The sequence below is a fragment of the Pelophylax lessonae genome (genome assembly GCF_965119305.1).
Source record: "Pelophylax lessonae genome assembly, chromosome: 10".
Taxonomy (NCBI): Eukaryota; Metazoa; Chordata; class Amphibia; order Anura; family Ranidae; genus Pelophylax; species Pelophylax lessonae.
In genome coordinates this window covers 128,703,194-128,728,338 of record NC_138777.1, presented here as the reverse complement: position 1 = coordinate 128,728,338, position 25,145 = coordinate 128,703,194, and the positions used below count along the sequence as shown (strand labels likewise).

Here is a 25,145-nt window from a genome sequence, read left to right as displayed (position 1 = left end):
GAGAGGAACCCTTTTTGTATATTTTTGGCTAGTTTTAAGCTATGTCTGGTAAGCTGCCATCTAGTGCATGTGCATGAACACCGTGGGATTGCATGCAGCACTGGTGCAAATTCTGAAATATTGCTTCAATCCTCCCATGTCTCCAAGAACTGTTCATTATAAAGACTCCTGGGCTTACTTTTACATGCACTTTATTTTGCTGGGCACATATTTAGGTTTGGCATCCCGGTTTGGCATCCAACTTTTCTGTTTGGCTGGGACGCCTGTGATCTTTTGTCATCACTGCCAGTTCACATAGTTCATATTATATTTTTGCACATAGCACTGTGGACTTCTTATAATAATACTATTTGTCATGTTTTGTTCATCTCATGCACTTTAGGATTGTGTTTCAAAATCTTTCATGATTAAATGTTTTATTACATTTTTGCACTTAGCACTGTGCACTTTATATATTCATCATAGTGATAAGTCTTGTCTATCATATCCACTTTTTATACCCTGATATCTGGTATCATTTTTGATAAGAGGGCAGGAGCACCTACTAAATTTTTAATTTTTTTTATTATTCATTTTTAAGCACTTAGTCACCTTATCTTGTTTTTGTGGAGAAGCAAGAAATCCGGTGTAATTGTCAATATTATACCTCATTTGCATATATAGGGTAGCGCACTAGCACCCACATTTTTCAACCTGGCTGCACTGCCAGATCGAATACCGGGTTCCCTGATCTCACAGGAGAGCCCAGAAAGGCGCCGCTAGGATTGCTTTTAGGTGAAGGAGCCGGCTGATTTTTGACTTACCATAAAAACCTTTTCTCTGAAGTTCATTGACAGACGCAGCTCCATATCTTCTTGACCATTGGGTTATGCTGCCCCCTACAGGAGTAGGACACTAAGCAGGAAAAAGCTTTACCATGCCTATGGGGCAGTCCCTGCAGGCATACAACCACTCACTCTGCTATAGCCCTCAGTTTTGTTGCAAGCAGTGTTTAGAAGAAAAACAAACAAAAAAAACATCCCACTCATAATTAGAGGGGCGGGTGCTGCGTCTGTCAAACTTCAGAGAAAAGGATTTTAAAGGTAAGTCAAAAATCCAATTTTCTCTATCGTTCATTGAAAGACACAGCTCCATATCTTCTTGATCATTGGGACGTCCCAAAGCAGTATTTGCATGAGGGGTTGGAAAAACAACACAAAAAAGAACGTAATTCCCCAGGGCTAAACTTAGCCAACCAGGTAACATGGAGCTCAATCAGGAACAAACTGGAGCTTACTCAAAAAACATGCACCCTCAAAAGAAAAAAAATGTCTTTTCTAGACAGCAGCCTGCAAAACCTTGCGGCCAAAAAAGGCATCTGAAGATGCCAACACATCTACTTTATAGAATTTTGTGAACGTTTGCACTGACGACCGAGTTGCCGCCTTGCAAACTTACAGCACTGACGCCTGATGGCGAAAAGCCCAGGAAGCACTCAGCGCCCAAGTAGAGTGCGCCTTTACAGGGAAAGGAGGAACCTGACCCTTTAGCGAATAAGCCTGAACTGCCGCCTGTCTGATCCATCTGGATAAGGTTGCAGCAGATGCAGCCAATCCTTTACAAGATCCTTCGGTAAGGACAAATAGAGCATCTGATTTTCTGAATGACTCAGTTGCCACTAGGTAAACGCTAATTGCCTGCATCACATCCAAATAATGTAATGCCATTTCCTTGAAATTCTTGGGCTTAGGACAAAGTGAAGGCAGCACAATCTCTTCATTCAAATGAAAATCAGAAACCACTTTAGACAGAAACGACTGATTAGGTCTCCTCCGATTTTATATAAGGTTAGCTATCTCCTGTTGTTATCCCTTTCCCGATGCTTTGATGAAGGAGCGCGGCTGCCTGCCCGACGGCAGCGCGCACGCTCGGAAACGCGTCGCAATCCAGTGACGTCATCCACATGTTCCTGCTGTCCTCGCTGACCAAGCCTCGCTTTCAACACACGGACGCTTCAGCTCCAGCTTCGTCGCTTTCTGCAGGCTGCGGCGAAGAGGAGACCTGCTCCCCAGCTGGCAGCACGGACCGGATGACTGTTTGAATCGGATCCATCTTGGAGTACCCCAGGAGGATTTCCTACATACGCTTTCTGCATACGCACAATGTGAGTGCATATTTTATGGAATAAATCGTTTTGTTTTAGTCTGCACTTAGAGGCGCCTCTTTCTTTTTTCTTTTTCCCATCCAAAGTATGTAGTACAAATTCCTTTGAATGTTGAGGGTTAGGACACAAGGAGGGAAACACAATGTCCTCATTTAAGTGGAAACTGGAAACCACCTTCAGAAGGAAGGACGGATCTGGACGAAGCACCACTTTATCCCTGTGAACCACCAGATAGGGACAACGCTGCCAGTTCCGACACCTGCACGCAGAAGTAATAGCCACCAACAAGGCCAGCTTCTGGGATAAGGTAAGCAGGGGAATCTCTGGAATATTTTCAAAGGGAGGCTTCTGGAGAACCGACGGCACTAAATCAAGGTCCCAAGGTGGCAACGGAGATCGCACCGGCGGTGTCAAGTGTCGCACCAGGGAATGGGTGGCTAGTGGCCTCTGGAAGAAAATTGGGAAAGGCCGAGACCTAACCCTTGATAGTACTGAAGGCCAATTTTTGATCAACTCCCCGTTGAAGGAAGGTCAAGATTCGAGCCACGAGAAAGAGCGAGGGGGAACCCCAATAGACTCACACTACACAATATACGACTTCCACGTATGGTGATAGATCTTTCTAGAAGTCGCTTCTCACTTTAAGCAGAGTGGGAATCACTGAAGCAGACAATCCCCTGTCCTTCAGCACCTGGCTTTCAACAGCCAAGCCGTCAAAGCCAGCGACTGTAAAGTAGGATGGAAGATCGGCCCTTGAGACAGTAGATCCTCCCTGGAAGTCTCCAAGGGAAGTCTTCGACTAGCCTGACCAGGTCAGCGTACCAAACTCGGCGAGGCCAGTCCAGAGCCACAAGGATGACCAGAATTCCTTCTGCCTCGATCCAGTGAAGAAGTCTTGGCAGCAACTTGAGAGGGCGAAAAGCATAAATCAGCTGATACTGACCCCATGGAGCCACCAGCGTGTCTGCGGCGTCTGCCAGGGGGTCCCGAGATCGGGCCAAAAACCTCTGCACTTTGCTGTTGATCCAAGACGCCAATAGATCTACTTCTGGAGTGCCCCAACTAAAGCACAACTGCTGGAACACCTCCAGGTGGAGAGACCACTCCCCTGGATCCAAGGTCTGCTGACTGAGGTAATCTGCCTACCAATTTTCCACTCCTAGAATGTGAATGGCGGAAAGAGCTTGAACAGAGTTCTGCCCTTTGAAGGATGCTTGCCACCTCTAAGGCCGCAAGAACCCTCTTGATGCCCCCTTGCAGATTGACATAAGCCACAGCCCTGGCATTGTCTGATTGAATGCGCACGGACAGCCTTGGAAGGAACTCTGTCCAGTGGACTAGGCAAAGCCCGATTGCTCTCAGCTCCAGAACATTGATCGGTAACTTGGATTCCTCCACAGATATGATCGGTTAAAACATGAAATGCATGTTGAACATAGATGCTAGAGAATACAATAGGTCTGACATTGTTCTGTCTCAGCATCGATTGTACCCGTGACCTCCTTGTAGACCCAGTCTATAAGTGTGTGCAGCAGGTTGAGTGATGGCTTTAACAGATAGTTTACTCAATGAATAAAGACTCCAGAGGTGTTCTCCAATGCTTCTTTATGCTTCAAGTTAGCAAAGGCATAAACATAGAGGCTTTTCCATAGGTAAATTTCCAATGAAGTTACACAGCTTCCACACTCTGCAGTCTCCTCATAACAGCTAAACAAAATGGGAGTTACAGCAGGAAATGGAGAATGGGAGAAACCATCTAGCCAGAAACAGCAGGGGTGCAAGGAAGATACCAATAACATAGCATAACATGTAATAACAACTGCTAGACAGTTAAAGCTGCGTGGCAGCACACTCCCCGCCTGGTATCGTGAGATACCACTACACAATTATTTTCCATAAACATACAATTAACATTGCATACAGTAGAATGCTATGTAGCCCTCTCCTCTAAGCTAACTATGCTAGAGGTCTAAGTGACTCCTACACAACACTGAATCAGAATTTTTGGAAGCAGGCATAATTAGGACTGTCTCAGTGACTGGTCTCAGGAAGGTTTTTGGGCTCCCGTCCTTTACAATCCTAACTTCCACACTTCGGACCTTTCCATCATCACTAGCAATGGCCTTTGTGATAACTCCAACTGGCCACTGGATCCGATTGGTTTGCTTGTCTTTTAGAAGAAGCAGGTCCCCTTCCTTTAAGTTAGGCTTCTGGGTTTGCCACTTTTTACGTTCTTGAAGAAGTGTGAGGTATTCCCTCCTCCATCTGTCCCAGAAACAATCTGCAAGGTATTGAGCATATCTCCATTGACGTTTATATACATGTCCTTTTCCTCAAAGATGCTCTTTGGTGCTGGGATCTGTCCAATTTTCCGGCTCAATAATGCAGCTGGAGTTAAAACAGTTGGACATTCTGGGTCTGTGGATACAGCTGTCAGCGGTCTTGAGTTGATTATTGCTGCGACCTCAGCAAGGAATGTAGTAAGTACTTCATGGGTAAGACGTGAAGAACTCACATCAAGCAACATAGAATCCAGTATGCGCCTTGCCATCTCAATCATACGTTTCCATGCTCCGCCCATGTGTGAAGCGTGTGGTGGGTTGAATTTCCACTGGTTTGCAGTGGCGGAGAAGGTGGTCCTTGGAGGTGGCTCTGTCTGAGAAGCTCGCTCCCGCAGGGGTTTGTTAATGCTCTGGGACGCTCTCTCGCTATAATTGAACTGGTAGGTCAGTTTTCTCTTCTTATTCCTGGATGGCATTTCCTCACCTTCTGTCCATTCTTCACTAGCCTGAGCGTCAGACTTCCCATCTGTATCTTTGTCTCCCGGCTCTGTGGAGTCGTTGGTCTGAGTCTCTTCAATGACTCCCAACTTCGCCCCCTGTCGCCGCGCTTCATCAGAGTTTTTGTGTGACATGTTTCCATCCAGGGAGAAGTGTACGGCCAGCTGATCCACGATGCTAATGGGTTTGTAGGCCCGTTCCTTAAAACTGTACCTCACAATGTTCTGGGGGGCATGAGGGTTGATTGCAGTCAGGATACGAGTGAATTCCTCCTTAAGTTCAGCCTCGCTGAGTTCCAGCTGGTCCGGAGGCTTAAACAGAGTCTTGGCCTGCATCCATTCATCAGATCCATCCCCCATATCTATGGAGTCATCTTCATCCTCCAAATTTCTTCTTGAGCAGATGTTGGAACTCAATGCTACAACTTCAGGCCAGATTTCCGGATCAGTATCTGGATCCTCCAGGTGGAAATCAATATCTTCTTCTGAGTTTGTAGAAGACTGGTCAATTAAAAACTTGGGTCCTGAAAACCAAATGGTTTGTGTGAGGACAACTGCTGGCACTAAAATCTTCTGCATGAATGCTAGAAAGTGCTCTCGCTTCTCAGGTTTGTTACGGAGAGTTTTCTTCAGTGCAGCAAATCTGGTTAAAGCTTGTTCTCGATTGTTAGGGAGAGTAAGCCTTGGTACTCGGAAGGGTACTGGAGCTACCCAACTGTTGGAATTGTCCTTGAAGAACTCTTCATCCATAATCTTGATGAACTCCTTGTCTTCGACTGAAGGGGCAATCTTGTTGTCATCACAAGTAGTCTGGTACACTGAATCACCAAAGTCCTTTTGAGAAGTGAGCTTGCAGTTAATGCTTTGGAGTGCTTGATATGGAACTTCGTTTTTGAAATCAAGTCTTTCCTTCACATAATAGTGCAATGGACATTTCATCAATCGATAGGTAACATTAGTTTTGTAGGAAGCTACATCCAAGAGCTTGTGAGATTGGTCTAAACAGACTTCTCCTATTATCACCCATCCAAGATCAAGTTTCTGGGCCTGAGGAGCATCATCTGGACCGTTACATAACTCTCTTATTTTATGAACTCTAGGAATGTCTCTCCCTAGTAGAATCAAAATCTTAACATCCTTGTTAAGTGGTGGAATGTAGTTAGCAATGTGACTCAAATGAGGGTGATGACGTGCAACCTCTGGTGTGGGGATTTCTTCTCTGTTGTTCGGTAGCTGATCACATTCGATTAGAGTTGGAAGAGGAAACTCTGTGTCCTCATATTCTGATGCAACTACGAAGCCGTGGGCTCTTCTTCCAGAAGTATTGACCTTTTCTGCACATGTCTGCAAGGTATAGGACCAGGTCTCTCCTTGAATGTTGAATAGGTCAAAGAATTCTGTACTGGCCAATGAGCGATTGCTCTGATCATCGAGTATGGCATACATTTTTATGGAATTTTGTGGACATCCTTCAGGAAAAACACTTACAAGACATATCTTGCTACAAGACTTGCTATGAAGCCCTTCTCCACATACCTCTGTGCACCTTGTGGTTACGGGGTTGGCATATTGCTCAGTTCTCTCCCCGCCATCATCTGATGTAGTCTTGGGGTTGCTGCCGGGTGAAGGTTTCCTTTTGAACAGGTCTGAATGAAGAGCATCCACATGTTTGGCACTGTTACAGAGAGAACATCTGATGGCGATCTTACAGTCTCTAGCTAAATGATCGGAGGATGCACAACACTTAAAACAGATATTATGCTCTTTGAGAAATGACTTGCGTTCTTCAATAGGCTTGTCCTTAAATGCACGACATTTGGAGAGAGAGTGTGGCGCATTATTAATAGGACACTGTTGATTAAGATTGCTTGCTTTGATGTCTGTAGCTAAGATGTTGGATGCTATCGCGGTCTTCCTCACGGCAATAGGATTCCTTAAATCCTTGGATTTACTGTTGGTGGCAATACCCCTTGAAGTACTTAAAGGAATGGTGGTTGTATCTGGATAGAAGAAGCTTGGGTCATTCTTGGATCTTGCAACCTTCCGCACGAACTCTGAAAAATAAGAAAAGGGAGGGAAGGAAACACGATGCTCATACTTATACTTTGATCCTACACTAGTCCACTTTCCCTGAAGATAACTAGGCAACTTTGCTACAATAGGATTTACGCCCTGAGCAGTATCTAAATAGCTAAGACCTGGTAAACTAGGATCTAACTTAGCAATTTCAAGTTCTTGAAGGAGGTCACCTAACTCTCTAAGCTTATGATTGTCCTTAACAGAGATTTTAGGTAAGTCGTTTAGTCTCTGGAATAAGGCAGATTCAATGACTTCGGGGCTCCCATAGTCTTGTTCTAGACGTTCCCAGGCAGCATTAAGGCCTGCTTTAAAGTAATAAATGTAGACAGATTTAAGTCTCTTTACTTGTTCTGAAGATTGACGCCCCAACCACTTTATTAGTAAGTCAAGTTCTGCTTGAGGATCAATGTCCAAGTTCTTGGTTACCGCCTTAAATGTAGATCTCCAACTCCTGTAGTTCTCTGGGCGGTCATCAAATCTAGACAGTCCAGTTGTAATCAACTCTCGTCGAATCATATACTTGCTGAACTCTGCAATGTCAGTGCTTTCAGTTTTAATAGCCACAGGGGGTACCGATGGTGCGCCGTCTTGGACCATGGTTGGTATATGATGTTGGCTGGTAGGTAGAGAGAAAGGTGTTGCAGACGGGTTTAATCTAGGTAAGGGTCTGTCGTCTGAAGGTCTCTGAGCATTTGAAGTTAAAGAGAGCTGTATCAAAGGGGGTATAGAGTTCATTCTGTAGTCTTCTGCTGTGCACTTGGAATCTCTATGCACATAGGGTTGTGGTGGCACATGAGCTGCGTAGGTTGATTCACTTGATTTTGTGACGTGCGGTAGTTGTGGAGGGTCTCTGTTAGTAGGTGTGTCTAGTTGACCAGCTTGCTTTGGCGACACATTGCCTTCTGATCCACTTGCTGGATGATGAGAAGAATCTCCAACTGTAGGTGGGACTGTATTGTCGTGGTTCTGAGTTAAGACAAACTGTAGGGTCCTTTCAACAGGGTCTTGAAAAGTAGCCAAGCTGGTACAAGCTGCTCCTTCTTCTTCCAATAGGGCTTGTTCCAAGACAGATAACTCTGCTAAAGCTACTTCCTTTTCTCTATTCTTCTGAAGAATTTCTAGCTGAGCCTCTGTTTCTGCTTGTATTCTTGCTTGAATGCGTTTAGCTTCTGCTTCCTTGCATTTAGCTTCTGCTTCCTTGCATTTAGCTTCTTCTTCCTTGCATTTAGCTTCTGCCTTGATGGCTGCTTCTTTTTCAGAGCATGCGGCTTGAACCTCGGCTACTGCAACCTTTTGGCGAGCTTTGAGTATTTGGCCGCTCAGTATTGACCTTATAGAGCAGGACCGCAATGACTTAGAAGAAGATTTATGATATGAGCGGGCAGACCTAGAAGATTTTCCTGAGTGTCTGGAAGAAGCAGAGTTACAGGATGTAGTTTCATGTAGCTGTGCCAATCTACCTTCTATCTGTGCCTTTGCTTCAAGATATGTGCTATGCCTCTGCTGGTCATTAGAAGTAAAGTCCTTTAATTCCAATGCAGCTTCCTCTATGTTGGAATGTGACAATAGGGAATAGTACTTCTCAGAAAGTCTTTTATAATTCTCAAATGCCTTCTTAACCCTTGAGAGAGCAGTGTTCAATTGCTCAGAATTGTTGCTAGTTTCATTAGTGGCTGTTATACAACTTAAAGTCTTTTCCCATAATGCAGTCAGGTTACTAGATGTTTCTTCCTTACTTACTTGCTTCATAAACCTCCCTTGCCTTCAAGGATGGATGAGGGGCTCTGACAGGACGAGCAGAATGAAGTAAGGAGTCTGCTTTATCTTGACTAAATGCAGGTAACTTTGTGAGATCTCGGTCAGACATAATAAGTACTGTATTTCTGGTGTCTTGTTAGAAATCTGCCAGAGCTCAGCTCTGTAAGTAGTGACTTCTGTTAGTAGCAGGCAGGGCTGAGAAGCTGGGTATTTGTTACAATATCTAGTGATGGAACTAGTTCAGAATGGATACCTCAGCACAGAAGGCTGTAATAATAATGAAGCATTCAGTAGGTGTCCGGTTTCATATGCAGAGTAATGCTTCTCGTGACACACAGACAAGTGTGGTACTCACTGTTCTGAAGCTGCAGAGTCTTGGAAATGTACTTTCTGAAGCTGCAGAGATACCTGTGTGATGAAACCATTGGAAATTTACTGTTCTGTCTCAGCATCGATTGTACCTGTGACCTCCTTGTAGACCCAGTCTGTAAGTGTGTGCAGCAGGTTGAGTGATGGCTTTAACAGATAGTTTACTCAATGAATAAAGACTCCAGAGGTGTTCTCCAATGCTTCAAGTTAGCAAAGGCATAAACATAGACGCTTTTCCATAGGTAAATTTCCAATGAAGTTACACAGCTTCCACACTCTGCAGTCTCCTCATAACAGCTAAACAAAATGGGAGTTACAGCAGGAAATGGAGAATGGGAGAAACCATTTAGCCAGAAACAGCAGGGGTGCAAGGAAGATACCAATAACATAGCATAACATAACATGTAATAACAACTGCTAGACAGTTAAAGCTGCGTGGCAGCACAGACATGTTTCGGACTACTTGGGGGTCATATCCTTCATAGGCTGTATTCATATTCACATACATATATCTAAATGAAAAAAGATACAAGTACAACAGATTGCAATATAAGCAAAGTATCATTGTGAAAAACAAGCTCTCGACATCCTTTACAGCTGTGATGTATTAGATCATCCTACTTAACCAATCAGATAAGCATATATACTGAGCACTGAGGCCATATGGAGCAAGCTGCTCACACTGAACACCTATGCTGTTCATGCCTCCTTTGAACGAATCAAGGTATGTAGCTACATTAATTGATGGAACCGGGCTGAAGCGGACACCCTGTCCAAAATTATCTTTTGTTGGAAATCTATTTGGCCAACACTATGACCATTTGGATCCGCATATGAATCTGCCCTAGGCTACTTTGGCCGTATTTCTATGACGTTTTCAATTAGATATTGGCATACATATCTGTTCTTCTGTTATGCTATCTTTGACTGCATCTAGTCACTGCTTGCATTATTGAAGTTACACACTGATAATTTCCACCTTGTTCTTTCTTTTTGGCACACAGTGAGAGGTTGACTGGTTATATACCAGTCGTGGGTTCTCGTGACACAGTTTATTGAGGGGCCTAAAGCCTATCCCATGCAACGTTCTGCAGCATATTTGCCAGTTTAACCACCTGTTCATTAGCAGCATCTCATGATCAGCTAATCTCCCGTGTCTGTATTGACGGATAGATATGCACATCAATCCATCACGGTTTTGTGAGTACGGCTTTACGAAACTTTTTTTTTTCACAATAATACTTTGCTTATATTGCAATATGTTGTACTTATATCGGTTTTCATTTAGATATATGTATGTGAATATGAATACAGCACAGCCTATGAAGGACGTGACCCCCAAGTAGTCCGAAACATGTCAGGCCTATTGTATTCTCTAGCATCTATGTTCAACATGCATTTCATGTTTTAACCGATCATATACATGTTTAGGATTTCCTATGTGTGACATAATCTGTATTATGTATGCTTCATGATTTTATATACTCTTTTGTTTGAATAAATTTATACTTTTTTACATATAGTATTTGTCAATTCAGTCCATGAGGGGAGTTACAGGCCTCAGGCCTGTTTTTTTTGTGTTCTTTGTCTATATTTGGACATGACAAATTTCCATTTATCCCACTCCATCCTCTCTCTAGTATGTAGTTTCTCTAAAGTAATCTGGGTTCCACCTCGAAGGACTACACCATCAGTCCCAGAACTCTCATACAGGTCCAAAGGGACAACCATTTGCTGGACAGCAATAGCTGAATCGAAGTCTGGAGCTTTTGAAGTTTTTCCGGGAGGAAGAAATGCCCTGGCTGAGGACAAATCCAAAGTCAGGCCCAGATAGTCCAGTCTCCTGGAAAGAACCAGGCATGACTTCTGAAGGTTCAGAATCCACCCAAACTCCTCCAGAGTTCTCATGGTGATCTGTAATTTTGTCACCAGCACCGTTGGAGACTCTGCACGGAGAAACAGATCGTCCAGGTAACCCAAGACCAATATCCCCCATTGGCGTAACAACGCCAGGACCGGAGCCAAAACCTTTGTGAAGACCCGAGGAGCAAAGGCGAGACCAAAGGGAAATGCCACAAACTGATAGTGATCCTCTCCCATGGCAAAACTAAGAAACCATTGATGTTCTGCACATATCGGAATGTGAAGGTAGGCATCTTTGATGTCTATGGAGTCCAGGAAATCCCCTGGTGTAGGGAAGCCACCACCGTGCGAACGGATTCCATCGTGAATTTTTGAACTCCCACAAAGCAATTCAGTGCCTTTAGGTCCAGAATTGGACGCACCTTGCCCTCCTTTCTGGGGGCCATAAACAGGTTTGAGTAAAAGCCCTGTAAAGGCTCAGAGTACAGAAACGGAACTATTACTCCTTGTTGTAACAGGTCCTGTACCGCCCCAAAGAGAGCTTGTAAGCGATCGGGATCAGTCATACATTGGAAGGGAAAACCCTTGCCAGCGGGACAGATCGAAACTCGATCTTGTAACAGGACCATATCACCTCGTGAACCAACTTGTCTTGTATATGGGATAGCCACAGGTCAGGGAACCGGCAAAGACATCCCCCCCACCCCAGATACGGGTGAGGGCGTACCTTCAGGTCGAAGGTGTCTTATCCGCAAATCTGGAGAAACCAGATTTCCTTTTGCCAGACCAGGGTCGCTTGGAGCCACCCGAAGAGGCCTTGAAGGACTTTGATCCTTTAACACTTGTCCCTGAGGGATGAAAAAAAACTTGTGTGTGCTGAAAAGGAGGGACCTAGTCTACGACAAGAGTCCTTACCCTTGTTAGCCTGTAGGAGGAAGGTACTCTTTACCCCCTGTAAGACCTTTGATATCATCATCAAGGGTAGCCCCAAACAAGCGTTCACCTTAACAAGGTAGATCAGTCAAGGCCTTCTTGGAGGTCTGATCCGCAGACCAGCATTTTAGCCAAAGTATACGCCTGAGGACCACCGCCGAAACCGACAGTCGGGCCAATAATGGAGCCGCATCCAGCGAGGCATCACAAACAAATTGCAGCCCCTGCACCAGCTGGTCCATCAGCTCCCCAAAGGCAGGGGGGAGTTGTACCCCCTCCAGGTCACAGAGTAGTAACTTAGCCCATTCAACCAAGGTTTGTGACACAAGGGCAATAGTAAACACCGGTCTTAGTGCAGACCCTGTCAGGGAGTACATATTGCGGGCCACAGACTCCACCTTTCTATCCGCCGGATCCTTAAAGGACAGGGAATCCCCCACTGGGATCATGGTAGCTTTGTTCAGTCTGGAGAGCGGAGGGTCTACCGTAGGTGGCACAGTCCACTTTTTAATAAAGGACTCCTCAAAAGGGGTAGCGTCTAGCAATCCGCTTAGGCACCCCAGGGGGATGCTTTGGGCGGTCCCATTCTTTTTTGCTGTCAAAATACGCAGGAAGGGGGAAAAAACCTTTGCTGCTCTGGATGGCTTGTGAGTGCCAAACGTAACCTGCACCGCGCAGTCGTATCCTCCATTTCTAGGGTCTCACGCACGGAAACAACCAGTGTGTCCATCAGCGCCTTTTCTTGCGCGGTGGTGGAGGGAGAGGCGGCAGGGAGACCCACGTCTGTGGTGGCTGAATCAGATTCAGAATCTGATACATCAGATGAGGCAGGGGTAAGTGGGGAGCGTTTTTTGGCACCTCATCCCTTACAGGCCACCTCCACCCAGGGACACAAAGGCTTCCAAGACCACCGACAGTACATCTATGGATAGCTGGGATTCGGATGCAGCCTCCTTGAGGGGGCCAGGTGGGGAAGAAAGTTCCTCAGGGTCCATGTTGCACCAGGGGAACCCTTCAGCAAAAAGTTGCAGGAAAAAAAAAATATATATATATATATATATATTTTTTTTTTAAAAGAACGTCCCACCGCAGAAAGAGAAAGAGACCCCCCCCCCCCCCCGACTCACCACCCGCACCAGAGATGTACCAGGAAGGCCCAGAATGTCTCTACAGCACATGTCTGCAGCGATCTCGATTAGCAGAGAAAAACTCGAGTGTTCGCACCAGAGTATAGGACTCCACGAACATAGCCACTAGCGATTTTCAATAGGAATCCACCGCAAAATGACCGCCGGTTGTACCAACATGGTCGCCAAACTTTCTTAGCACATGGGCTATAAGAAAATGGCGGCCCCGCGTGGCCTGCCGAGCTTCTGGGGGCCCTCGAGAGGACCCCCCAGCCACCTGGACGGGATCGACTGGAAGGGGGTCCTGGAAGTGGTAGGTGAATCCCCCTGCACGATCGATCGTCCGGTCGCTGGCGTCGCACCCTGCCCCCACCATCGGCCTTAATCCCGGTGCCAGCCCCCAGGAGTAGCTTCAAGTGTCCAATAGCCTCAGTAGTGAGGGGGGGAGAGGGGGGACCGGTAAGAGGGGGTGCGTGACAGGACAGTGGGGAACCCAGGGGGGTGCGAGAGTCCGACCGACCTAAGGAGGGGCCCGCGTCCACCCCAAAACCCTCCAGGGGGAAAGGGAGGAACATTTTCACATACCATACCTGGAACATGCGGGCGCCATCTCCTGACAGAACCCCTCTCTGCCGGAGTGGGGGGGGGGGGGGCTGACGGCCAATAGGAACGCTGTGACTTGGGCCTAGACCGGTCGTATGCGACCTGGCGAGACGCTTAACTCGCAGGACCAGTGTTCGTCCGGTGGGACTATGTCGCGGCCGACCTAGCGCGAAGTCGACTGGGGTGACCACTGGCTCTATATATCCAGCCCGTCGCCCAGATCCGGCTTAGTTGCTTGTAGATCTCACAGAAAAAAAAAAAATCAGGAGAAAAAAATAAAAAAAAACTATCTAGAAAGAAAACTTTTGCCAGGACCAGAGATCCCAGCAAGGAGCTAGACATGTGTAAACACACACACACACAAATACTAAAATACAGACACGTGCACACATATACACACACGTACACGCATACACATATACAGACACACACGTACACAAATCCAGACACGTGTACACACACACACACGCACGTATAAAGGCCTTATAAAACGTTCTAGCACAGAACGTTTTTCTCATTCAGCCGGGTACTGCACTGTAGGGGGAAGCAGAGCACAGCACACTCCTCCTCCCATTACTTTCACTTTTGAAGCTGACGGAGCTCCCTCACAGTGCCGATGTGCAGTTCGGCAGGGGGTCATGATTCTGCGGCACACCTCAGGACATCTGGCGGCACACTGGTTGAGAAAGGCTGGTCTACACACTGTCATTCAGTAAAATTATTTGCTTATAGCTGTGAAATTCAAATAAAAAAAATAAAAAAAATCATCAACTATGGTAACACTGTATTGCTCTGGTCACAGTATGGTAAAAAAAAATAAAATAAAAAATTCAAAAATATTAAATTTTAATTTTTATTTATTTTTTCACACATGGTCAGTGTCCCTGGTCACTTCCACACCAGTTATAGGACACTGTACTGCACTGGTGACGGTAACACTTTATCTTCATTTTCCAATAAAAGTAACAAAAAATTGAATTTTTGTACTTACCGATAAATCCATTGTTCATTGAAAGACACAGCTCTCCATTATTCAGAAGCATAGGGTTATATTGCCCCCTACAGGAGTAGTACACTAGGCTTAAAAAAAAAAAAAAAAAAAAAAAAAACAAGATTTGGCTACGCTTATGGGCAGTCCTAAGTGGCATACATCCTCCTATCTGCTATAGGCCTTCAGTTTAGTAACAGAGTGTCAGAAGTATTAAAACTCCAGAGGAGTGGGTGGTGAATTCAACAACGAACTCAGAGAAATACCTTCCACTCAAGGTGCTAAGAAAGTCTTATCAGTAATAATATTATTAACCAGACCATCTTCAAAAAAAAAAAAAAAAAAAGTATTTTAGTGTTATTTCTCCTCTCCCTCCCCTCTCCATCTCCCTTCTTATCCACAGGGTCCTCCTATGTCTCCTGCTTTCTAAATTTTTCATCTAGTCCAGAGGGATCAATTGCAGAACATCATATATTAGTAGTATCTATGACAGCAACAGACAATAGTATGTAGTCAAATAACTATAGTAGGCTATATTATTGATGCAGTTCTCATAGATTCCCTCGTGATGTAATGTTTACCACCCCATTGCTACATTGCTATCCATATAAATCATACAATAAGGTAAGTCATATTGAGTCATATTGAACGTACAATCAAAAAAATTCTTGTAACATTGATAGCATCAGGTCCCATATCAATCCTGGGTGAAGTGAAGGGAAGTGGTGGACACCCAACGTGTCCCAACTCCACCCTTCCCACCCCCCCACCCCCCCTTATATTGCTACTATCCTCATCAGCACAGTTGAATATGAGAGACGAGAAATCGGTTATCTGTTATATATATATATATATATATATATTTAAAAAAGAAAAAAAGTGGGTTTGTCATTTAAACACCTTCTTCTAAATTTCTTCAATTATATAAACTACTTATAAGCTGTATATAAGCTGTATGTAAGCTGCATACAAGCTATATATATATGCTGGAAAAAAAGAAAGAGAAGGGGAGAATCCCCTAGATCAGTCAATATATCAATATGTCAGTCAATGTGGGATGGTGAAGTTAGTACAGTTAGTACAAAATATTCACTTTGATATCGCAATCAAGTCGGGTGTTAATTAATAATTAAGTGATTAGATGATAATTCATATGGGTTGTCTCCGGTTAGTATTCACTGTATCACAAGGATCATCAGAGGTATTGGTAGCCAGGGTATCTGAGGTCCCATTCCTATGCGGTGGCACACTCTCCCAAAGTGACACACTCTGCCAAGGCAATAACGGACGTTGACTACCAGCCGGTCCATTAGGACGCTTGATCAGCTGGAGCCAATTCGGCACTTCAATAGGATCAGTCTCTAAGAAGGTAAAGCAAGCTTCCAAATACCGGTGTTCTCAGGTTAAAGAAACTGGATCCTCTACGAAAACTGACCGAAAAGGGATACCCCCTTTACTCTTGGCTAGGTCCAAAACTGGCCTCAACAAAGCTCTCTGGAACAAAGTGGCCTTAGAAATATTGGGTAACAGATTTAATGATATCCCTTTAAAGTCAATCATATCTGCTTCCCAGGCCTTCCGTATCACTAACTCCTTATGCTGGAATCTGTGGAATCAGCATACAACATCCCTAGGTCTTTTAGGGTCTCCAGATTTAGGGCCAGGGGCCCTGTGGACCCTATCAAACTCTAAATTAGAAGGCATCCTTTCACGCAACAGGCTCACTACTACCTCCATAAAGATGGTATTCACGTTCTCCTTTTCCGTTACCTCTGGGAGCCCCCGCAGGCGTATATGGTTTCGCCTGTTCCTATCCTCCATATCTTCTATCTGTAGTTGTAAAGTTAAGCAGATATCAGTATGTGATGTCAAGGATGTTTCCAATCTGGAGATTCTCTGCTCCACTGCCACTACAGTCACTTCCCCTTGTGAGACCCCGTCTGTCAGTGTCTGTACTTCTTTTCGTATTACCTGCACCTCTTGCTTGTGGGCTTCCTCAATACGCTGTACCGTCGCCTCCATGTCTCTTTTACTGGGTAGGGAACTTAACAAGGCCCGCAGCTCTGCATCTGCTCGAAGAGTCAATTGATTGGGTGTATGCTGTGTTAAGATATTTGCAGTTGTAGTTGCAGAGCTGTCCGGAACATCCGGACTGGCATCCGGTACGATATCAAACACAGCCACAGATTCAGACACCGCCGAGAGCATCAGGGAGGCTGGGGATGTCGATTGAACCCTTAGTGCTGCGTCTCCTGTCTCTCCCTCAGCCGCGTATTGCTCCGCAATCTTGAAACTTTTACTTCGCGTCTGGGTCTCGGTCTGTGAGTGAGAAAAAAAACTCCTTGATATCTGCTGCAACGATCAATCTCTCCGGTGCTCCAGCTTTTACAGCTTTAGCCTTAATGGCCCTAGGGGTCTTAGTTGTAGTGGCAGCCTTGGACCTACGCTTCCTTGCGGCTCGCATTCCTCAATTGTATCCAGGTTGAGCTTGATTAGGCAAGGTCGGAGGAGCAGGGAGACTGAGCTCTACACGAGTACTTCCTCACCCGCCACTTTCCAAACCACTCCCCCCGCCCATTTCCAAACCACTCCCTCCTTTTTTTTTCAAACACAAAAAATCTATGCAATATGCCAACACACTTTTTGTTCCACCCCGGTGATTGACATAGGCCGCCACCACCATGGCATTGTCGACTGGATCCATCTCGGGAGCCCCCAGAGTCGACCCGTCAGTGATCCAGGCACAGCCTGATCACCTGAAATTCCAAGACATTGATCGGTAGTCTGGATTCCTCCAACGTCAAACAACACTGATCAAAGCTAAGACCCAAGACACCCCACCCCGACAGACTGGCGTCCATGGTGACCACCATCCTATACAAGGGTAGAAAATATTTGCCCTGCCAAAGAGCAAAGCCCCTAGCTCAGGAACTTCCTGGTTACATGGCTCAACCCGAATCGGATTGTCCAGAGACCTCAGACACTTGTCACATTTCACCATTATCTCCCTTTGAAGAGACCTTGTGTGGAACTGTGCCAATGGAACCGCCTCGAAGGTACATTCCATCAGGCCCTGCACCAGTATGCAAGTCAGGAGGGAGGACCACCTGCCGGACAGCAGCAGATAATCACAGCATTCAACTTCTGGAGTTTGTCCAGAGGAAGGAACAATCTAGCTATAGCTGAATCCAGAGTCAAATCCAGATAATCCAATTTCCTGGATGGAATCAGAGCAGACTTCTGGTAGTTTAGAAGCCAACCAAACTATTTTAGGGTCTGCAGAGTGATCTCTATGTCGTCCATCACGGCAGCAGAGGACTCCGCTTACAAGAGAAGGTCGTCCAGGTAGTCCAGTACCACAATCCCATGCTGACGTAGCAATGCCAGAATGGGGGCCCACACTTTTGTGAAGACCCAAAGAGTGGAGGCGAGACCATAGGGTAACGCCACAAACCGATAAATGCTCCTCTCCTACAGCAAAAATGGAGGAAGCACTGGTTTCGGGCACATATTGGAATGTGCAGGTAAGCATCCTCAATGTCTATAGAAAGTCCCCCTGATGAAAGGATGCCACCACCACGGGAATGGACGCCATTCTGAATTTCTGTACCCACAAAAAGCAGTTCCGGGCCTTGAGGCCCAGAACTGGACGTACCTTGCCATTCTTCTTTGGGACCGTGAACAGGCTTGAATAAAAATCCTAAAACCATTCCAAACCGGAACAATCACACCCTAAAGCAACAGGTTCTGCACCGCTCCAAAGAGACCTAGATCCAGGGACAGACACACATTGGAAGGGAAGGACCCTTCCCGAGGGCAAGAACGAAACTGTCTTGTAACCGGACACAAGGAGGTCCACGGGCCCGAAAACAGGGAAGACGTTCCCCCAGAACCTCCAGAGGATGACTTGAAAGGTTTTGAACCCTCGCCATTGGACGGAAAAAAAAACCTTGTGAGCCGAGAAAGACGGGCCACATCTGCAACAAAGTGCTTTCTCCTTCCCAGACTGTGGAAGAAAGGCACTGCCCCCCCCCCCCCCCCGTGAGACTCTCAAGAATTTCATATAGGGTAGCCCCATACAGGCGATCGATTCAAAGGGGTAAATCAGTCAGAGCTTTTTTAGAAGTCTGGTCCACAGACCATCACTTAAGCCACAATACACGCTTAAGCACCATTGCCCGCTGAAACAGGATAGAAATCAGGTGAGCCACATCCAAAGAGGCATCGCAGACAAACTTCACCCCCTGAGCCAACTGGTCCGCCAACTCAGCAAAGGCAAGGAGAACCTGCTCACCCTCTAGGTCACAGCGCAAAAGCTTAGCCCACTCAGTTTGTGACACCAGGGCAATGGCCAGGACTGGCCTAAGTGCCGAGACAGCAATAGTGAACATATTGCGGGCCACGGCCTCCGCCTTCCTGTCAGCCAGATCTTTAAAAGCCAGAGACAGGAGGGTCCACCACTGGTGGGACAGTCCACTTCTTAAGAAGTTATTCCTCAAAGGGGTACCTCACAGCAAAGCGTCTAGGAACTACAAGGGGGCATATTGGACGCTCCCATTCCATCATTCTATATAGACAAATTTATCAAAATAGGGGGATAAGGAAACACTTTTGACATTTGAGAGGCTGGTGAGGGTCAAAAAGGGATGGCCACGTCCGAAGCCACCTCAGCTGCAGCCTCCAGCTGGAAAGTATCCTGCGTGGATGTAATCCGTTCATCAACCAGTCCCTCTGAGCGCAGCTACAGCTGTGGAGGAATCATCCTCACTATCTGATAGGTCAGGGAGCATGGCTACAACCCTGTAGGGTGGGCCACATCCATGGCGACAGAGCCAGATTCAGTATCCGACGACAGATGAGGCAAGGGAGGGCGGGGGGCACTACCGGGAAACAAAAACACAGGGGGCCACTGACTGAGGGCCCATAAAGGTGGCCGCCTGAACCCCCGCAAAAAAAAAAGGGGTGCCCACTGCCGCACGGGCTAGTAGGCAGAGGCCTAAATTATTTGACGGCTGGCAACAAGTGCACGGATTCAAGGGGGCCAGGATTGACTGAGGAAGCGAAGGGGAGTGCGGAAGCTCTAATGGAAAATGGTGGCTTCAGCCGCCCTCACTGGGTCAACCCCACACAGTGTCCGGCCAGTAGGCTGAAAAGCCACAGCCTAAATTACTGGAGGGTCTGACCACGTGGAGCGAGAACCCGTGGATGTCCAGTCATCCGCTCTCCAGGCCTTACAGCTGCAGCAGGCAAGCCCAAGTGACACAAACCCCCCAGTAAAAAAAAAAAAACAAGCCAAGGGTGAAGGGGGGAAACAGTGCCCCCACTACCTAGGCCAGGTGGACACAGACACCTGGGAATGTAGAAATGCTAGCCCACAGCCTCAAGGAGTACCCACACCATCCAGGAAGGGGTCATCTACTTACCGATCCAGCGTGCGTGCAGGTAAAACTCTTAAGACAGAACCTCCCCTCCACTGAAGTGGGGGGGGGGCTGTTAGCCAGGGTAACACTGACACAGACTAAAGCGCCTGGTCAAATGTGTTCGCACGGCATTAACTCGCTGGCCGCCCCAGGCCAGGATGGGGCCCGTCGCAGCCGACCCAGCATGGAGCTCTGGTCTGCACATGCTTCGGGGGGCCACTGGATCAAGATATCCATCACCCAGCAGTTGATTGTAGATCTCACAGGAAAAAACCAGGAGAAAAAAAAAAGTCAGTAGGAAGAAAAAAGTGGCAGGACCAGAGATCCCTGCAGGGAAAAAAACTGAAGCCCTCTAGCAGAGAGAGTGGGGTATACCTCCTAGGACTGCCCATAGGCATAGCCAAGTCTTTTTTCTGCCTAGTGTCCTACTCCTGTAGGGGGCAATGTAACCCTATGGTTCTAAACAATGGAGAGCTGTGTCCGTCAATGAACGAAAGAAAATGACAATTTCAAATAACGTGCCATACCTCTTACTAATTACTAGGGCTGAAACAACTAAATCGACAAAATCTATAATAATCGATAATTACAATCGTTGTCAATGATTGTCATTGTCGATTAGTTAATCCTCCGATTAGTTGCGCTGCGTTCTAGACTTTAGCTGCCTTTCTCCTCTGTGAAGCCGCCGGCTGCACTCGCTGTCTCTCACAGCTCGGCACTTCCGTGACCTCCCCCTCCTTTCCTCTCTGCCTTTCCTCTCCGCATTCTTGCTGACTTCAGTGAGGAAGTCAGTGAGTCAGATCGAGGGAGAGAACTAAGAGAAGCAGCAGCACGTGAGTGCCGAGCTTACAGTGCTACTACAGTCAGTGTCCTGTCCATGCAATGCAGCCCACCAAATAGAATAAAAGCTTATCCAGATAAAAATAATATGCCTTATAAAGTGCAATATTATAATAGAAAAATAAGTGAAAACGTCCATATAGCACAACTAGGTGGTCTTTTTATAAAAATAAGGGAAACAGTGCCCCATCACTTGTGTTGCCTTGGGGGGGGGGGGACAGTGCCCCACCACTGGCGTTGCCTTGGGGGGGGACAGTGCCCCACCACTGGCGTTGCCTTGGGGGGGGACAGTGCCCCACCACTGGCGTTGCCTTGGGGGGGGACAGTGCCCCATCACTGGTGTTGCCTTGGGGGGGGGGGACAGTGCCCCATCACTGGTGTTGCCTTGGGGGGGGGGACAGTGCCCCATCACTGGTGTTGCCTTGGGGGGGGGGGGGGGGGGGGGAACAGTGCCCCATCACTGGTGTTGCCTTGGGGGGGGGACAGTGCCCCATCACTGGTGTTGCCTTGGGGGGGGGGACAGTGCCCCATCACTGGCGTTGCCTTGGGGGGGGGGACAGTGCCCCATCACTGGCGTTGCCTTGGGGGGGGGGGGACAGTGCCCCATCACTGGCGTTGCCTTGGGGGGGGGGGGGACAGTGCCCCATCACTGGTGTTGCCGGGGGCGGGGGGTTATTCATCAACTTAACACTGCAGTGCATATAAATATAGAAGAATATTTTTTTTTTTAAACTTTACATAACTAAATTGCACTCCGTCTCCGCACTTTTTTTTAACTTCAAGCTGAAAAAAAAAAAACGCATTATAAAAATGGCTGACACAATGACTGCAGAAAAAAAGTGTGCGACCCAAGTCTTCTAAGGCATGGGAGCATTTTAATTTAAATGACGCAAAGAAGGTGGTCACCTGTAAAATTTGCAAGATGGAACTTGTATGGCACGGAAGCACAACAATGATGTACGAGCTCATGAAACAAGCTCAGTATGCGATGCATACTAGCCCATTATACCTTTGTCTTGCAGGTTTTTTTTTTTTTTTTTCCTAGGGTTTACAACCGCTTTAATAGTTGATAACATGAGAATTATGCTGACTGTTATTTACATCAATTATTTAGGTAAATGAGAAAAATATAATTTGCATAATAATTTGGAACAGGGTGTATACCATAGTTTGTGGAGTCCAACTTGCCTACAGACTAAATAATATGATATGAACACTGATTTGGGTTATTTTCACCAAGGAAATGTAGCGGAATACAATTTGGCCTAAATTTATTTGAGCCTTTTTTTGTTTATTTAGTAAAAATAAAAACCACAGTAGTGGTTAAATACCACCAAAAAAATGATAAAAATTTAAAATGGGTACAGTGTTGCATGACCACACAATTGTCAAAGTGGGACGGCGCTGAAAGCTGAAAATTGGCCTTGGCAGGAAGGGGGTAAAAGTCCTTGGTATTGAAATGGTTAAGCGGCAAGTGGATATTATCTAGTTCAGACAATGTTTAAAATATTGAAATAATTTTACATTAAAGGACCTTCGGGCTTTATAAAAGCAGAACCCAGCTCCTGACCTATTTAAATGTCAACCCCCACCCAGGTGCCTTCAGTGTATGCAGCTTTTTTCCTGGAGAATTGGGGAGAAGTAAATAGGCACCTGGATGTTAGGGTTAAGGCTTAAACTAGGATAGGGGGTTAGGATGATTTTGATCAATCCTGAACATTTTCTTTAGGAACTTTAGCTCATTTGCCAAGTGCTAAATAATATGGATAAAAATAATATTATAGAGATACAGTGTATAGTTAAAGCATCATCTCACCTTTTCTAATATGCCTGGATTTACAGACTGCCCTCTTCGGTCTTCGTTACCCTTGCCATGCCAGGTTACTTCAGCTGTCTGTTCCCCTTCTTTTCCAAATACAACCCATGCATGGTCCTCAGAAAGAGCTAAATGCACATCTGAAAGACCCAGGACTTGACAAGCAGCAACAACTGCAAATGCCACACCAGGTGAGTCAAGCTTTGTTCCTAAAACATACAAAACAGGGAAAAGTAAATAAACACTGCTTAAAAGTGTTAACATCACTACAGTATTATTTTTCCCACAATTCGATCCTTTCTTGGGTTGCCAATAGAAAAGCAAATTGGGTTGTCTACTTTAAATACACTAAGGCATCTAAAGATCTACGGTTATATAAAAGAAATGTCTGATTTCAGGTTTTAGTGCCGGTTTACACTATAGCGAAGTCAGACATCGCATGTGATTCACACTGCACTGCTCTGCAATGCACATGCGATGTCTGTGCGATGCAAATTCAGCCATACAGATTGTATGGCGGAATTCGCATCGCATTCAGACCAAAGTTGTGCAGGACCCTTTTTTTAGTCCGCACCAGCATCAGATCGCATGGGCATTCACACTTGCACGATCTGATTCCTGTCCAAATTGACAGTTTGCTCTGCGATATGCATACTAATCTGGGGTGTGTCATTAACTTTTTATTGACACTCCCAGCAGTTCGCATAGAGCAGTGTAAACTGCCTGCGAGTCGGGTGCAATGCAGGAACCCGCAGTGGATTTGCAGGGTTCCCGCATTGCACCAGTGTGAACGGGCACTTAAACTATTTGGGAATATTAAAGTATATGTGAACCGTCTCCTTGTGACCGCAAACAACCTATTCAGTTTAAAACAGAAAGCACCGAAGCCCCACAAACGTCCAGGTCCTGACTGCTTCTCAGCCACGCATTACAAGAAGTTTGCCGACCTTATTATCCCAATATTGACTGCTGCCTTGATGGACATTCTTTTAGGGCAGAGACCCTAACTGCAGCCATTTCCATGATATCTACGACTAACACGGACGATACCTCATGGGCCAATTTTCAACCCATATTGATTCCGAACCTCAAGGTCAAGCTGCTAGCTAATGTTTTTTCTAACTGTGTCAATATAAATCATTCGCTCTCTGATACATAGAGATCAAGTGGGCTTTATACCCTCCAGTCAAGATGGAGAGAACATCCACCAGGCAACCCTTTTAGCCCATGCTTCCCATACACGGGGCATCCCATCCTGTTTTATTTCATTAGATATACATATGGTCCCCTGGCCTTTTCTTCTTTTTGCCCTTCGTTGTTTGGGTTTCGGTACACTTTTTCACCAGTGGATCTCATCCACCTCAGGTTTGTATTTGGTATAAATAGTGCACCTGTTCAAACTCATGCAAACTAAAAGTTCTATACCATACATTGTACTTAAGAAGCATAAAATATCAACTGAAATGGTTGGTGTGTGTGAAACACATGTAGCCTTAAAATGTCCTTAATTAGTCCATAGCATGACCGACCCGAGATATGGCGATTAAACAAATTAAAAAAATAAGTGTCCAAATAAACAATATCTGCCGCAGGTAAACTGTCCTCTATACCCAACGACATCCACTTCTAAACTAATAGTGCTATAGTGATCCTTCAGAAAAAACCTCCACCAGCGACCAGTGAAAAAATTGGTCGCTCATCTTTTACATATGACCATATGGTCTCAGCGCTTTCAGAATCAAATACTCTCCAGACTTCAGTATCCAGCTCAGTCAATGAATACCACGGGTAGTGATCCTTTTGCTGGGTCTGGTCTGGTACCAATCTGCTCACCTCCAGTTTAATCCAGTTATACTTAAAATACAGGGTGGATTTAATTTAAATCACTAGTAAAAAGGCTTGATTTTAATTATGATTTTTAAAGAGCAACTGTCATCTCTGACCCACTGTTGACTCCTATTCACTTTAATGGCATGGCTGGTGATGCGGCAGTGATACAAGACGAGGGACATGGCGGCAGCAGCAGCTAACAGGTGCTGCCATGATGAATCCGAAATGACAGGTGCTCTTTAAATGCAAGGACTTATTCCTGCTAGTAGTTTGAATCTTTAATATTTGCAAACAAAATGAAGGTTTCTGATTTAGAATAATAAGCGGTCATGTTAGTAAAAGAGCGACAGCGCCAATTCAATCATTCAATTTGTAGTGTACAGAACAAAGATTTGCAAAACAATGGGATAGAGGCATAGTCCTGAACTTAGTTTTATCTCATGGTTACTGTGAAACTGTGTGAATGCATCAATGCAGCGCATGTTATCTCAGCTTGCAGAGCTTGGATTCATTGAATGAATTTACCAGAAATGTAAATATTGCAGAATATACGGCCTCGTGCTACATAACTAAGCTCCCTTCCATGCTGAGTAAACG

The 25,145-nt window shown here is 45.7% G+C and overlaps 1 protein-coding gene and 1 pseudogene across 2 annotated transcripts in view; both read right to left on the bottom strand.

The window, feature by feature from the left end:
- The window catches only part of MEN1 (menin 1), a 553,703-nt gene that overhangs the window by 401,918 nt on the left and 126,640 nt on the right, over positions 1-25,145 (bottom strand). Inside the window, exon 3 of the mRNA XM_082269638.1 lies at positions 22,719-22,927. Coding sequence (XP_082125764.1) covers positions 22,719-22,927 — 209 coding nt within the window. The remainder of the gene's footprint in view (positions 1-22,718; positions 22,928-25,145) is intronic.
- Positions 6,943-8,868, bottom strand: LOC309565529 (annotated as a pseudogene). Its single transcript has 3 exons — positions 8,232-8,868; positions 7,375-8,144; positions 6,943-6,976 (listed from the first exon to the last, which is right to left on the bottom strand). The product of its transcript is annotated as an uncharacterized misc_RNA (transcript).